General features: G+C 37.5%; 1 protein-coding gene across 1 annotated transcript; it reads right to left on the reverse strand.

Moving 5' to 3' along the window:
• Positions 1–1277: 1277 nt before the first annotated feature.
• On the reverse strand, positions 1278–2255 carry LOC110544063 (olfactory receptor 52D1-like). The gene has a single exon (XM_021630199.2). The coding sequence runs from the start codon at positions 2226–2228 to the stop codon at positions 1278–1280; it is 951 nt and encodes a 316-aa protein (XP_021485874.1). The 5' UTR covers positions 2229–2255.
• Positions 2256–16273: the final 14018 nt, after the last annotated feature.

Here is a 16273-nt window from a genome sequence, read left to right on the forward strand (position 1 = left end):
TCTGATCTTAGTCTATCAAAAGTGGCTGCATTGTCCTCTACTATGGCCTGGTAAGGCTGCTCCCCCCTCAGGGGGAGGTGATCAAAGGGCAGGCCAATCAGATTATGTCAGAGGCAGTCCCTCTTCCCATTACTATGTAACCCACATGGACACTGAACTGCCATGGGCTACATCTGTGCAGGAGTTCTAGGTTATCTCCATGAATAGTCCTTGGTTGGAGTATGAGTCTCTGGGAAGTTCCCTGTGCTTAAATTTTCTTGTTCTGTTGCTCTCCTTGTGGAGACCCTGTCCTCTCCAGCTCACATATTTCTTATAGTGAGGATGCAGACATTACGATAAATGGAACATTTAAATACTGTGTATTGTAACTATAGTAATTAAATCCAAATAATTATTTATAGGGCAATAGTTAGTGTATCATTGTAGAGTATTTTTTTCTTGTTTGGGAAATAAGTCTAAAATTCCCAGGTAAGCTGCAATTATTTTTTTTCTTTGATATTCTTTAATGACATATATAACCACTAAATATTTTACTCAACACTGGTGTTACAGATTTAAACAGGATTACAATGGATGAAACACTAAGATACTTATAGTTGTATGAAATGAATAACTGGCATTTCATCAAAGAAACTTAAAACAAAAATTTCAAATGTGATTTATATGTTGTAGGTTGATATAAAACAAGTTTCCATGAAACAAAGTATTTCCTCAAATTAGCCTAACTTCCATATCCATTATAATTTATCAGCTAACAGAAACTGAGGCATTTTCAGGTTTACATTTTCTCTATAGATTATTACTTTACTAGTAACTTACCATTAGATAATTTATTGTTTTGGCATGCTAGATGACATCTATTTTAAAACAAAAATACATACAGAAATTCTCAGAGGTAAATGAGTTCTTAGGTTTTCAAATGCTATTTCTCTGTGTAGCCTTGACTATTCTAGAACTGGCTCCGTAGACCAGCCTAGCCTTGAACTCAAAGATCTGCCTGCATCAGCTTTACAGTGTGCTGGGGTTAAAGGTGCCACCACACCAGGCCTGAGAAGTAAATGCATTCAATTTTACGAATTCAACATTCTTCCTTTTATACTATACTTTTGCTCTCTTGCCTGCCGTTAATTATATCTATTTTTAGCAAACAATTATGTACTTTTAAGTCACTTTACATTGAAAACCCTTAGCAATTTTATAAAAATATTTAAATATGAAGATAGTAAATTCATGACCTAAATCAGGTACAAGAATTTTTCACTCAGAACAAAATAAATTCAACTTGTAAGTTTTGAGAGCCTGAACATTGTGAGAACCCTATTTCGTATCTTCTGGGTCCTTACACCGTAAATAATCGGGTTCACCATGGGCGGTACAAGAAGATAGATGTTGGCCACAAATATATGCACTGGGGGAGCAACTTTATGCCCAAACCTGTGGGTGAGGAAGGAGAAGAAGGCCGGGGTGTAGGACACCAAGATGACACAGACATGTGAGCCGCAGGTGGCCAGAGTTTTGAGTCTGGCATCCTTGGAAGGAAGGTGGAAGACCGTGTTGAGTATGAGGACATAAGAACAAATTATCAATACGAAGTCCAACCCACCAGTGAGGAAGGCAACAATGAGGCTGTAAGCTCTGCGGATGCTTGTCTCAGCACAGGCAATCTTAACGAGCGCCATGAACTCACAGTAGGTATGGGGAATTATGTTAGTCTTGCAATAGGGAAGCCAACATAGCAAGAAAGGGTGAGGACTGAGAAGGGCTACCCCCCTAAGTACAACAGCTAGACCAATCTCTCCAGTTACAGCGTGTGTCAAAATAGCCGAGTGCCTTAATGGGTTACAAATAGCTACACAGCGGTCAAATGCCATGGCCAAGAAAAAGCCAGACTCCATGGTTGAGCAAGAGTGAATCAGGAAGACCTGAGTGAGGCAAGCTCCAAAGGGAATCTCTCCATCCTGAAACCAGAAGAGACTGAGAAGTTTGGGAACGGCTGTAGTGCACACCACAAGGTCAGCCACTGCCAGCATGCAGAGAAAGAGGTACATTGGCTCATGGAGGCTGGAGTCTGTCTTGATGATGAACAGAAGAGAACAGTTTCCCACTAAAGCCAAAACGTAGACCAAACAAAAGGGAATGGAAATCCACACGTGTGCTGCCTCCAACCCAGGAATGCCAGTAAGAATGAAGGTTGAGGGACGAACATAAGACTTGTTGTAGATAGACATAACAAGTGTCAAAAGGCTTAACTTCCTCTTGATGGATGTTTCCTATAAAAAAATAAAAAATGCTTATATGTTATTACACATCATGAAAGAAGCAGCTATAATCACAGAATTGCTCTGTCTTTGAAAAGTCACCGTTCAAATTCAGAAACTGTTGATATCTTTAATGAGGTCTTCTGGAAAATTTTCATTCCAATAGAATTCCCTGAAATCTTTCTTCTCCTCAACCACACGGAGAAGAACTTTCATACACTCCATTTATGTATTAATGTCGCTATTTTAATTGCTGTATGGGTTTCTGTTTTGTAATATGATTGATGTATGTATGCAAATGAGGAAGACATTTAAGTACCAGTATGCAGATTTAAAATGTTTTGGAAGTCCATTATCTTCCACTGGGGGGGGGGGGAATGTGATACTGATTGAAAATTGAAGCATGTGTTAAGGATTATGTTGTGGGGGAGTGAACATTTTCAATAAAGAAAATATTCTTTGAAGGACTAGTTGGAAGATTGTTTTCCTTCCTGTCTTTACTGGTTTTCTTTAAAAAAATGTTAGCCACAATATTTTAAAGAAATTCCAGAGGAGTAGGTACACATGCATATGATATAGGAATAACACTACATGGAACAATCAGTAGCAGCGGGTGATAATCGTGCAGTGAACAATAATCCTTTCACTTCTACCTGAGAATCTGAAGAGAAAAGCTCGAGTCGTCAAAGGAATGTATCTTCAGAGACAATCAAGACAAAGCGCCTTCATGATACTTCACTGACTTCAGAACTTTTATTTTTGACCTTGCTAGGAGTTTTTTATTTTTCAATAAGTTAATTATTGAAACTCCTTTCCATTTATCTGAGTCAAACAATCTTTCCTTAGTCAAGTTGATACCACATATATTTTTCTCCATCAAACCTTGAGTTCATAAAATTCCCTTTGCCTTTCTGCATTGCCTGATTTTTTATTTGTTATAAACTTAATTATTTATATATTTATTTATTACAATTTATTCACTTTGTACCACCATCTCATCTCCTCCCAGTCCCACCCAGCCTCCCTTTTCTTCTCCTATTTCCTTTCCCTAGTCCACTGATAGGGGAGATCCTCCTCCCTTTCTGTCTGACCCTAGCTTATTAGGTCTCATCAAGGCTGGCTGCATCATCTTCCTTTGTGGCCTGGTGAGGCTGCACTGCCGAGGAGGAAATGATCAAAGAGCCAGCCACTGAGTATATGTCACAGACAGCCCCTGTAGGACACCCACTTGGAGACTGAGCAGCCAATGGGCTTCCTTTGAACAGGGGGTCTAGGTCCTCTCCATGCATCATCCTGAGTATCAGTCTCTGCAGGCCCCACTGGGCCCTAGTTTTTTGACTCTGTTGTTATCCTTGTGGGGTTCCTATCCCCTCCAAGTCTTTCTGTCTCCCTTTTCTTCCATAAGGTTTCCACCACTCTGCCCAAAGTTTGACAATGAGTCTTCAACAAGTGGTGTTGGTCTAACTGGATGTCTACATGTAGAAAATGCAAATAGACCCATATTTTTCACCCTGCACAAAGGTAATGTCCAAGTGGATCAAATATTTCAATATAAAGCCAGACACTCTAAATTCGTTAGAAGAAAATGTGGGGAAGAGCCTTGACCTCTATGGCCCAGGAGACAACTTACTGAACAGAACACAAACAGCACAGGTTCTAAGAGCAAATTATTAAATAGGACCTCATGAAACTGAAAAGCAAAGGACCCTGTCATCAGAACAAAAGGACAGCCTACAGATTTGGAAAGGTTCTTCATCAACCCTATATCTGATAGAAGGCTGATATCCAGAATATATAAAGAACTCAAGAAGTTAAACAGCAACAAATCAAGTAATCCAACTAAAAAATGGGGTACAGAGCTAAACAGAGAATTCTCAACAGAGGAATATCAAATGGCAGAGAAACACTTAAAGAAATGCTCAACATCCTTACTAATTTAGGAAATGCAAATCATTGCCTGATTTTCATCCCCAGACTTGTGCTGTAATTTGATGATTCTATTTGTTTAATTTTTAATATATTATTAGAGCAAAGCATTGAAATTTGTATCAGTCTCATAAAACATAAGTTATTTTCATTCTCTTCACTTAGAATTATAATCACTTAGAATTATAATTGATGCTGCTCCTAAAATATTTACTAATATAGTCTTACATTATGGGTTGTTTATGATCACAAAAATTAACAGTGTCAAAAAATCAGGTTTATAATATTTATTACAGACTGTGGTCCATATAAAATTGGAAATATATGATGCATATTTCATTTTTTTCTTATGTGAAGTTTTAAAAACAGATTGTGTGCTCACTTCCACAACGTGATCTTCAGTGTATTTTGAGGTGGGTATCCTTTTTTGATTATAAAAATAGCTGTATATCTATCTCAAGACAGCTTTGTAAATATTAAGCAATGCAATTTCTAAATGATGCCATATAGCGAGTAGAACAAGAATATAAATAAAAAAACAGGTTCTTAGAAAGTTATTTAATTTTATATTTTACCATGTTTCTAAACCTACCACCGATTGATAATTCAGCAGTTTTCTGAGAATGTTGCATGTATGAACTCATAAACTTAATATACCTTTTCTTGAGTAGAGTCATCCTTAACTTTATAATTTTAAAAAGCTAGTAAGTGATAAACCTGGATTCTAGCTCAAATACTAACCTCAGGACCTTTAGGAATGTTAAATTACTCCTACAATTTATTTAAAATTAATATTATTTAATTACATTGGTATAAATAGAATGGTATTTGTAGATAGTATATATAGATGGGAATTTCTAAGTATATAACATAAAAACAGTAATTTGATTACAAGTTATGTTTAAAGCTTTTTTAAAATTACATGAAAAAGCTCCTTCAAATCTAATCTTTTCCTTTCCAAACTAGACCATCCCTATAGCAATTGTGAACACTTACCTGAGAAGAAAATTTAAACTAACAAGGTTCTCTCAATCTTACTCTTTTTTATAATTATGATTATGTAACAATTCTTGCTTATAAGGTAGACACATTCAGTTAGCAAAAAGGCAAGCAGATTAGTTATTCCAAGAAATCACATAGAAGCTGGTGTCAGTTACAGGTTGCTCTGAGTAAAGTCATGGAACTTTCCATTTGTCCCATCTATACCTAACATGGTCACATGCTGAGAGTTATTGTGTCTTCATTACCTCATTACCAATTCTGTAGCATCAAGTTGAATATCTGCTAGGCTTGAGTAAGTTAGCTTCCTCCCTGACTTACTGTGTGTTATGACTGAATCCAGTTATGGACCATTTGCAGGTGCCTCAGGCTTCCTTCTGGAATCAAGAAAAAAACAAAACGAAAGATTAGAAGTTGGAGATTTGAGGTCAGAGAAAACTTTTAGTTCTTTGGACTCACATCTTAAGAGCAGGAGACTGTAGAAAGCAGAGCAGGCAGGAAAACTTCCTCCTCTGTCTTTGCAACCTCCCTCTCAGGTGCATATATTAAGTGTTTGAATCTCAATACATAATTCTAAACAAACATGAGATGATACGTCGGAGACTCAGCCATTTTTAATGAAAGTGGTATTCCGTGGCTGTGAGAAAACATCCTGACTTTAGGGGAGATGCCATTTCTAGCAGTTTATTCGTCCGGGTCACAGTTCATTAGTGTAGGAAGTCAAAGAAATACTGTTAAACAATGAATCACATCCACACTCGAGAGCAGATAGAGGACAGATGCATGCATGCCTCCCTGATTACTTGTTTGTTCTTAGCTTGAATTCTCCACTTTTATACAGTCCGTGATGCTCTTTTCAGAGAATGATGCAATGCGCGGTGGGCTGGGCCTTCCCACATCAATTACCTTAATTAAGATAATGCATTACAAATGTAACCATAGACAGCCTGAATCAGATAACCTCCTTTCTGGTTATTCTGTTTTGTCAAGTTGACAGTTAATGCTTACCATGACAAAGGTCAACATTGCTAGTGATGTTAGATATAAAACTTGGAATCATATAAATTTATTGTTGTATTGCATCGCATTCTTCATATATGTGTTAAATATGTATGTGTGCTATATATTACATATAATGTATATTGTATATAATGATTCAGAGATTCCATATTATAACTATGTCTAGTTCATAAAACATAATTGTAATTCCAAATGAATATAGAGAGCTCATTCAAAGTGGTAAACATGGATAAATATCTGCCAAAAATTTGAATGTCCCCTTCTTATATTCTCGTATCCCACATTCTCAGAAGAAGATGGGCAAAGTAAGGTTCTTAAGTTCTGGTTTCATGGGGTTTAAAGCTCACAATGTAGACAAAGTCCTCTGTGCATTGTTGCATTGTTATTTAGTCTTCTCTCTCATCTCACCTTTCCCTGCAAAATGTGCCATCAATATGGTGCTGAGAAAATTTAGAGTGTTCCAAAGAGCTATAACTTTGTTACATGAGTGGTAAAAAAAAAAAAAAGAAAGTGAGTTTGTTTGACATGCTTCATACATCATGAATTACAGTGCTTTGTGCCATAAGTTAAAAGTTCAAGCATCATAGTCGTGTTAGATATATGCACCACTCCCTTAATGAGCTGACATGCCCACTGGGCTTATCTTCTTGTGGTCTGAGCATTGTAGTATGTATATCCTGCACCATATGACCAAAACCCACTTATAATGACTATATACCATGTGCGTCTTTCTGGGTCTGTCTTACCTCGCTCAGGATGATCTTTTCTAGTTCCATCCATTTGCCTTCGCCTTTCATTATTTCCTTGTTTTTAGTGCCTGAGTAGTATTCCATTGTGTAAACGTACCACAGTTTCTTTATCCATTCTTCAGTTGAGGGACATGTAGGTTGTTTTCAGTTTTTGGCTATTATGAATAAAGCAGCTATGAACATGGTTGAGCAAATGTCCTTGTAAGATGGAACATCTTTCAGGTGTATGCCCAGGAGTGGTATAGCTGGTTCTTGAGGTATGGTTATTCCCAGTTTTCTGCGAAAGTGCCAAATTGATTTCCAACATGGTTGTACAAGTTTGCATTCCCACCAGCAATGGAGAAGGGTTCCTCTTTCTCCATATCCTCTCCAGCATGTGTTGTCACTTGAGTTTTTGATCTTAGCATATCTGACACATATAAGATGGAATCTCAGACCTGTTTTGATTTGCATTTTCCTGATGACTAAGGATATTGAAGGGAGAAAGACAAACTCAGCCCTCATGTGAATGTAGATGAGCTGGGTAGGGGGTTCCCTTATTCTGAAGATTAGGGGAAGGGGATGCAGGAGGGAGGGTAGGATTGGGAGGAGAGGAGGGAGGGGCCTATGACCAAGACTTAAATTGAATTAATTAAAAAAATAATGAAAAGAAAGTTAAAGCATCAATACATTTCCCCAAAGGAAAAACAATTTTCTTTGTGTACATTATGTATGTCTGGAAATCTTTTCATCTATCTATAGTGTGTAATGAATGCATGGAAAGGAAGTTCTACATCATATTTACAGGATGACACTCTTGCCAGGATAAGGTCACTTGTACTTAGTGTCCTGTGTTCAAATTGAAACTCTGAAGTGAAATTCCTCAAATGGAAAAGGCTTAAGTCAATGAACAAAATTGCTAGTGTCACATGTCGGATAATTTCTTTCAAGTTGATGGTTGTGGATAGAGGATCCCAGAGATCCTAAAAACAATATAGGTGATTGCCATTGTTTTTTTCTTCTACTAGAACTTGACTGTAAAGCTCTATTGCTGGAGATGCAACGTATTTTGTACACAGAACATGGAGAAACCAAGCAGTTACTTACTTGGCAACTTTCTCCATCTGGGATAGCTTACACTGTGTCAGAAGGTGCTACACAGGCCCCTTGGGGGTTGGGGGAAAATCATGAATAATTTTTACACATCTATGATCCCTGCAATCTACCATATTGACCAGCCTGATAATATACATTTGTTGGTGTAATGATGGCACAAATATTGTGGTGGATAACCAACAGCTTTGTGGTTTGTGAAGTCCCACTTCAGCCTGTAATTTCTTAATCCCCACTGTTGGCTGGTTTCAATAGTTCCCCTCCCTAACCAAGAAGCTATCTCCAATTGATATTTGTTTGCAAAGAAAAAGTTTGATTTTTTTCCAATGGTGTCTCTCTGGTTATCTTAACAACATTTTTTAATTTTTTTTTAACTTTTATTAATTACACTTTATTCATTTTGTATCCCCCCCATAAACCCCTCCCTCCTCCCCTCCCGGTCCTACCCTCCCCTTCCCCCTTTCTGCATGCATGCCCCTAGAACCCTGACAATGCAGCCACTCCCCTATCTTAACAACATTTAAGAGTAAGGCCTATACCTAGAGTAGATGTTCAATAAATATATTTTGGGTTCTCTGTCTCTCTGTCTCTGCCTCTCTCTTTTTCTCTTCTTCCTCTCCCCTTCCCCAGTGTGTGTATAGATATGTTTGCCTGTGTGTGTTTCTTGTGCTTTTTACTTTTTCAATTCTATTTTTGTTTGTTTTCCTATTTGTTCTTTTAAAGAGAAAGGTAAGGCATGAAGTTGGGTGGGTGGGAAGGTGGATGAGGATCTAGGAGGACTTAGGATGGGAAAACAATGATCAGAATATATGATAAGAAAAAATTATTTTCAAATAAAAAAGAAATACAAGCACAGGTAACTTTTTTTTAAATATGATTCCAGTTACTCAGTAAATAAGGTCAACAATCAGTAATTGGGATTTCAAGAAATTACAAAGCTTCTTTTCTGTAAAGGGAACTATTCATAGAGTGAATAGTCATTTAACAGAATGGGCAACACTGTTGCTAGCTGTACAACTGGTAGAGGTTTCGTGGTTAGAGGATACAAAGATTTTCATAAAAGGAACATAAAAAAAGAAAATGACTTGATTAAAAATAGTCTAGAGAATCAAACAGAGAGCTAAAAAAAGAAACACAAACCAATAAATAAAAAACACTTTAAAAATGGTCAACATTTTAGCCATCAGGTAAATACAAATTAAAACTACTTTGATGATTTGTCTTACATCAGAGTATCAATTGTTTAAACAGAACATACACACACACATCAAAAAAAGAAGACAATAAAAACCCAGACCTAAAAAACAAACAAACAACAACAACAAAAACCCAACAACCCAAAACAGCATATGCTAACAAAGTAACTTTCTACTGCGTGGAGCTTCCACAGATCCTAAATATAGAACTTCCATGTGACCTAGATCTATCTCTTATGAACTTACGCTAAAAGGACTCCATACCCTACATCAGAAAAACCTGAACTACAGTGTTGTTCATTGTGTCTCTATTCACAATACTTAGGAAGTAAAACCACTTTGGGTGTTCATCAACTGATGGATGCATATTGAAAAAGTGGTATGTATACACAATGGACTTTTATTCATTGGGAAAGAAGACTGAAATTTGCAGTAAAGTGGATACCTCTGGAAAATTCCAAGTGGGGTAACCTGGCCTAGAATGAAAAACAAAACAACAAAGCCACAGTCACATGTTCTCTCTTACATAAAGAACCTAGCTGTGTGTTCTAAGAGTAGTATGTTTAACACTGAATTGTAGTAAAAGACTAATAGAAAGGGTGCATAAGAGGGTAGAAGTGCTAATAGTAGAACACATTATTCAGGAAAATGGAGGGGGGATACTAGGTTAGAAAATCTAACCAGAGAGTGAGGTGGGAGAGAAGAGAATGGAGAACAAGGGAAGAGGATCTCAGTTAAGAATATGAAAAGAAAAAAAGCCAGCCATATGGGAAGCAATAAAGGTAGTAAAAATACCATCTAAAAATTAAAGAATATGACTATAGGTCGCTCATGGTTGGATAATGATCTTCCCAGAAGCCATGAGTGATGGGGGGGGGGAAAGTAATGCTCAATGTAGGAATCTGCGTATGAATTGTTGGCCAGGGAGTTCCCTAAGCCTCCCGAACAGGATAGGCTTCTTCTATTACTCTTCGTTGTTCCCAAGAACTTGATGATAAACTATTGCTAAACACATCTCAACATCTGGTCACAGGTCATAGAGAAACCAAGCTGGCGCTGAGCTGGAAAATTCCTCCAACCAGCTACTCTTACCAGCCCCAAAAGGTGCCATTACAGCTGCTTGGGGAGAAACAGCATTAATGTTATTAGTCAATTCTGATTGGCACTGAAATACAGGAGGTACAATAATGAATGACCTATCAGTTCATGTCAGAGACAGTCCCTGTTCCTATTACAATGGAACCCACTTGGATACTGAACTGCCATGGGCTACATCTGTGCAGGGGTCTTAGGTTGGCCTGCTCTTTAATTTCCTCCCCCTGAGGGGAAAGCAGCATTACCAGGCCACAGAAGAAGACAATGCAGCCACTCCTGATGAGACCTAATTGACTAGGATCAGAAGGAAGGAAAATAAGTCCTCCCCTATCAGTCGACTTGGGGAGGGGCATGCAGGCAGAGGGTGGAGGAAGGGAGGGATTGGGATGAGATTAGGGAGGGAACCACAGGGGGATACAAAGTGAGTAAAGTGTAATTAATAAAGAAAAATAAAAAAAATAAAAAAAAATAATGAATGACCTAAGAGGTGACTTGTCTCCTAATGGCACAGCTATTATGGGGTTAGCCAGTTGCTTGATGATTGGATTTGCAATCTGTCTTCTCCACAAGAAGGATCTCATGCATAGTCTTACAAACTTTGTTAAAAAAAAACATTGGCTTGGGGGTGGTGAGAATCATGGGCTCTGGGGAGTCTACTATGCGCAAAGGTTGGGGTGCACTCACCCCAGCCTTCATCAAGAAGTTTCTTACTGGAGTAGGCAATGGCTAAACACAGAACTGGCCAAAGTGCTGAGAACTGGTGATGGTGGTGTGCTTGAATGCTGTAACACTCTCATGGAATATTGTGGAAAAGGAGGCAGAGCAATATAAAAACCAAGATGGGGAGATGCACAGCAAAAAATGACGTCTTCTCAATCTGATATTCCTTTTGCAATCATGAGCTCACTGCTGCTCTGGTTATCTTCACATGATTTACAGAAGATTGGACCCAGATGGAAGCAGAAAATACTGGGAAAGACAACTGGAACCAGGGACATGGGGTTAGGGTGGGGTGCAGGCATCTCTGGGATGAGCTACACACCTAGAATAATGGAGACTCCCAGGAATCTATGAGGGTGTCCCTGGTAAGACTCCTAGCAATGGGGTGTACAGAACTGGAAATGGAGGACGGATTGGGGCACCAGTCCAGCCACCAAACCTTCATCCTGCAGTTTGTCCTTCCTACTAGTTATGTTAGGGTAAATGTGATATAGAAACTGTGGGAGTAGTCAACCAATGACTGGTTCATCTTGAAACCCGTGCCAGAAGAGGGAGCCCAGTCCTGACACCACCTGGAGGGCCATGATTCAAAAGCTGGATAGATCAGAGACATAGGATAGCACTAGACATGACTGAAAAAAAAAAAAGCTGAAGAAATGATTCCTAATGATAGTCTGCTACACTCAGATTGCTGCCCAATTGTCATCAGAGAGGCTTCACCCAGCAACTGATGGAAACAAATGCAGAGACTCACAGCCAAAGATTAGGCTGAATTTAGGGAATCCTGCAGAAGAGGAGGAGGAAGAATTGTAGGAGCCAGAAGAGTCAAGAACACCACAAGAAAACCCACAGAATCAACTAACCTAGGCTCGTGGGGGATAGCAGAGACTGAGCCGCCAACCAGGGAGCCTGCATGAGGCTGACCTCTGTGTATGTTACAGTTGTGCGGCTCGGTCTTTTTGTGGGGCTCCTAGCAGTGGGAACTAGGGCTGCCTCTGACTCTGTTTCTTGCCTTTGGGACCCTTTCCTCATACTGGGGAAGACATGTCTGGGCTTATTGCAACTTTATATGCCATGGCTGGTTGATGTCCATTGGGGGCCTTCCTTTTTCTGAAGAGAAACAGTGAAGGAGTGGATGTGTGGTGGGTAGAGGTGGTGGGATGGAGGGGCCTGATGGAGAGGAGGGAGGAAAAGTCACCGTAGTTTTATATATAATATATAATATTTTTATATTTTTTATATTATACATTATATATATGTCATGCCATATATCATATATCATAGATTATATACATTCTATCTATTGTATATCATATGTGATTTTAAATATACATATAAGATTATACATAATTGTTTAATATATATATGATCTAATATATGTAAGATATAATCTTATAAACATAAGATCTATATATAATATGGGTCTAATCTTTTATATATATAAAGATATATAGAGAGAGATAGATCTAATATATATGATATAATCTTATCTATCTATCTGTCTATCTATCTATCTATCTATCTATCTATCTATCTATCTATCTATCTGAGATTAGACCCATCAACATTCTGTTATGAATAAAGGAGGCATCCATGAGACCCACACTTCTCATAGATGGAATATTGGCAGTTAGCATTTGTCGACGAGGGCTTACTTTCTTCAGCTGTAGAGCCCCAGAGAACTTGTTCTTGTTCTTCTGATTAATTTCCCACTTAAGCTCAGGGAAGTAAGTCTAATTAATATTGGTGTGCCACATACAAAAGGAAGGCAGGAAAGTAGGAAGGTAACTGATTAAGAAGAGTTCCATTGGGACATTGAAGGAGTTGAGGAAAGGAAATGGAGACTGAAATTGAGTAAAATTCATTATATAAATGCATGAAAAAATAATAAAATGGAAATAATATGAATACTTAGACAACATTTATTTTCTTTAATTAATGCATATTTCTCTAAAGCTAGCATTCAAGTATTGTTAATGCAAAAATAAAACAAAATTATTCATTTTTTCTTATAATTTTTAAAAATAACTGCATTTTTCCTCTTTTAATATACAGCCTTTTGTAAGCATATTTTTCTTTCTTTATGTTTTAATGAGTTCATATTTTTTTCCATATATGTGACTAGAAAGAACTGGTCTTTATTTTTTTCTGCACTATTTAAGTTAGCATAGCATCTTACAAGGCTAACCATGTTGTCACGAATGACAAGGATCCATTGACTAGCTTAATTATATTTCTTTGCTCCTTTTATTTCCTATGAGAGACGCTGGGGCTGAGATATCTTTCTTATGATGGTCAAACAGTAAATGAAACTTGATTGAATGTTCTTACTCTTTGCCTCACAAAGTTGCTGTGTTTTCTGTGTGAATTTGAATATTCTCTGAAAATAAGTTTTATCCATGGCAGTTATTAATTGGATGTTTCTGTTGGAAAGGGGATCCAGAAACTTTCTGTTTTGCCATCTTGCTGACATAATCCTGATGTTTTTTTCTGTCTTGACTTCACGGGAAACCAGAACTGCCCAACGGTACATGTTCTGTGCTTCGATCTAAAAATTTAAATATCCTCCTGTGTAAGCACTAGGCTAGAAAACAGACCCCTTGGAGACCTTCTGTCTTTTAGAAATCATCTCGGGGGACTATCCCAGTGAAAGTGCCTGTCTGTCCTGGAAAGACCAGATTCTTCATAAAGATGGAGGCCAGTGGCTAAACAAAGGAGATAGGGCTCTATCCTGTTTCCAAGCCTTGTGGCTCTTCTTTGTCTTTCACCTCACAGGTGAGTCCTACAGACATAGGGATGAAAAGACAGACAGACAGGCAGACAGACAGACAGAGTGGAGAGATGGGGAATCAAAAGATAAAAGTTACAAAATATAAAAGTATTTTCAAAAGCATTTGTGTTTCAGCAGGAATCCTTTCTATGTACATTTTTTAAAAACCCACCTCTTAATACCCAAAGAATGATGAAAATAATATATTTTCAGATGAATTAAAATAATTGTTGCAGGCCAGTTAGAGCCATTCTTATTTGTTATTTCAGTTTTATCCAGGTAAAGGTGACAAAAATGGTAAGGTTGGACAAATTTCATGGTTGACAGTTTGTTTCTTTACACTTGTCAGGAAATAGGATTTGAACAGTTTAGTCCAAGACAGAGCTTATGTTGTAGTTAACCAAGAAATAGTAATGTCCCAGCAGTGTAGGATAAATGCATTGTTCTTAAGAACATTGGGATACTAACTGTATTCTTTAAAGGATGCATGAGAACAAAGGACACTGTTGCACAGGCTTCTGAATAGAAGCAATCTGAGACAGCTGTTCAATTTCACCACTCTCTGAATGTCTTCAGATTATGTCTATTTGGTATATAGTCAACTTAGACACTATTACAGCATAGGATATCAGTTTTTGTGTTCATATGTAATTTTCTTCATCTTCTTATTTTTAAAAATTATCAGTACTCCAATGATTTCTTTGATTTAAGATTTTAAGTATCCTTTACAATTAAATTTAAATAAACATAAATCATGAGCATGAAACATATTAGAAAAAAGATTTTCCTGTTTACTGAGATTCTATTACAAGTAGGTATGCTGGCAAAAAGAAAAAAAATAGCTTTCAAAGCCTAATCATAATGCTGATTATGGTATCATAACACTGATTAGCTATCATTTTATTTACAAATAAATAATAAATAAGTGACTACTACACTGATAGCATCCTGCCTTAGCCCATAAGGCATCATACCTTCTAAAAAGTTTTCTCTGTCCCACCATAAGGCAATCCTTCTGGAGCAAAGAAAACCAAAACAAACCCTTTTCTGATGGAAACTTCAGTGAGTTCAATTAAACAAATGTCCTTTGTCCCTGATTTCTTTCCCATTGAAATGCTTGCTTTTCTAGAAAGAAGCCCCCAGCCCCCCATGTCACGTTCCTTTTTCTGTTACCTGTGTTTGAAGGAGTCTTCCCAGCCCACCCAGTGTTATTGCTGCTGTCAGTGTCTCCTAGGTAACCCTGGCTCTTATCCTGATCCTGAGATCTTGATGAGAGTTGTTTTGTTCCCCTGTAATTGTGCAAGGCTAACCATGAACAAGAGCTCCTTTTTACTGTGAAACCACCAGCATAAGAAATGCTTTGAAAACATCCCTTAACAGTGTCATAAGCAAGGTGTATAAAAGTCAAAAGTAACCGGGTAACCTCAGGCAACCGAGAATGTATGTGACTATTAATTATACAGAACACATTATTTTCTTTGTATCTGTCTGGTCTTTGAAATTTGTTTGGTATGCTTTGCATAACTCTTAAAATCTTCATTGTCTTGGATTTAGGGGAAATGTACTAATATATATCATTTGAATAGACACATATTTAAAATATATTAAGTATGTAAATATGCACATTTTTGGTGAATTTTGTGATGTGCAATTAAGGCAGAGATTATCACTTCTTTTTTATTCTCTATTTTAATTCATTATTTTCTTTCGATTTTCCCCTACCTAAAAGCTATAGAAACACTGAGCATTTGAAGAATCTGGAATCATGTGAAGGCTGTTCCTTTCACAAAATGTAAGGCTGTGTATGCTGTCTATAAATGTGGATAAGGATTACATTATTTGTACAGGTTTGACATCACAGTTCATATAGACGGTGCCTCAGTACCTGATGCAATTACTTTCGCTGTCGTACACCATCATTTTGAAATTATTGTAAACATATAATAAGATAAGTCAATTCCAGGCCTTTAATGGTTTTTAATAGTTGAGATTACATTTCAATAAATTATAGTGACAACATAATTATGTCTGGGTTAACAGCTAGGGAAATTGATGCTTAGTAGAGAAGCTTCCTTGTCAAAGTGAAAAAACTTCTGTTGGTCATGATGAGAGAGGATTGTAATGAGCGTCTGCTAAACCAAAACTTTACCACAGCATCAATGCCAAGGCCAACACAGATTAATGGAGACGAACAGCACCAACATGAATATATTCCTACTCTTAATCTCCATTCATGGTGCAACTTCTGTTCGAGCCATACAAAATCACCCTTACATATTGCTTCTATGTAGATGCTTTGGATTGTGTGTTTGTAATGGAGCACAGAGAGTGTACAGTTGGTACAATGTTCTTACTCAGGTCTCTCGCTCCACAGAGTTTGACCTGCAACCCTAAAGGCTGATGAATGTTTGTTTCTAAGAACCATGGACTTAGGCATGAACGAGCAGG

The sequence above is a fragment of the Meriones unguiculatus genome, chromosome 14, assembly GCF_030254825.1.
Source record: "Meriones unguiculatus strain TT.TT164.6M chromosome 14, Bangor_MerUng_6.1, whole genome shotgun sequence".
In the NCBI taxonomy this organism is placed as follows: domain Eukaryota; kingdom Metazoa; phylum Chordata; class Mammalia; order Rodentia; family Muridae; genus Meriones; species Meriones unguiculatus.

Coding starts and splice junctions, on each gene's coding strand:
- LOC110544063 (XM_021630199.2), bottom strand. CDS start 2,228: ATGTCTATCTACAACAAGTCTTATGTTCGTCCCTCAACCTTCATTCTT.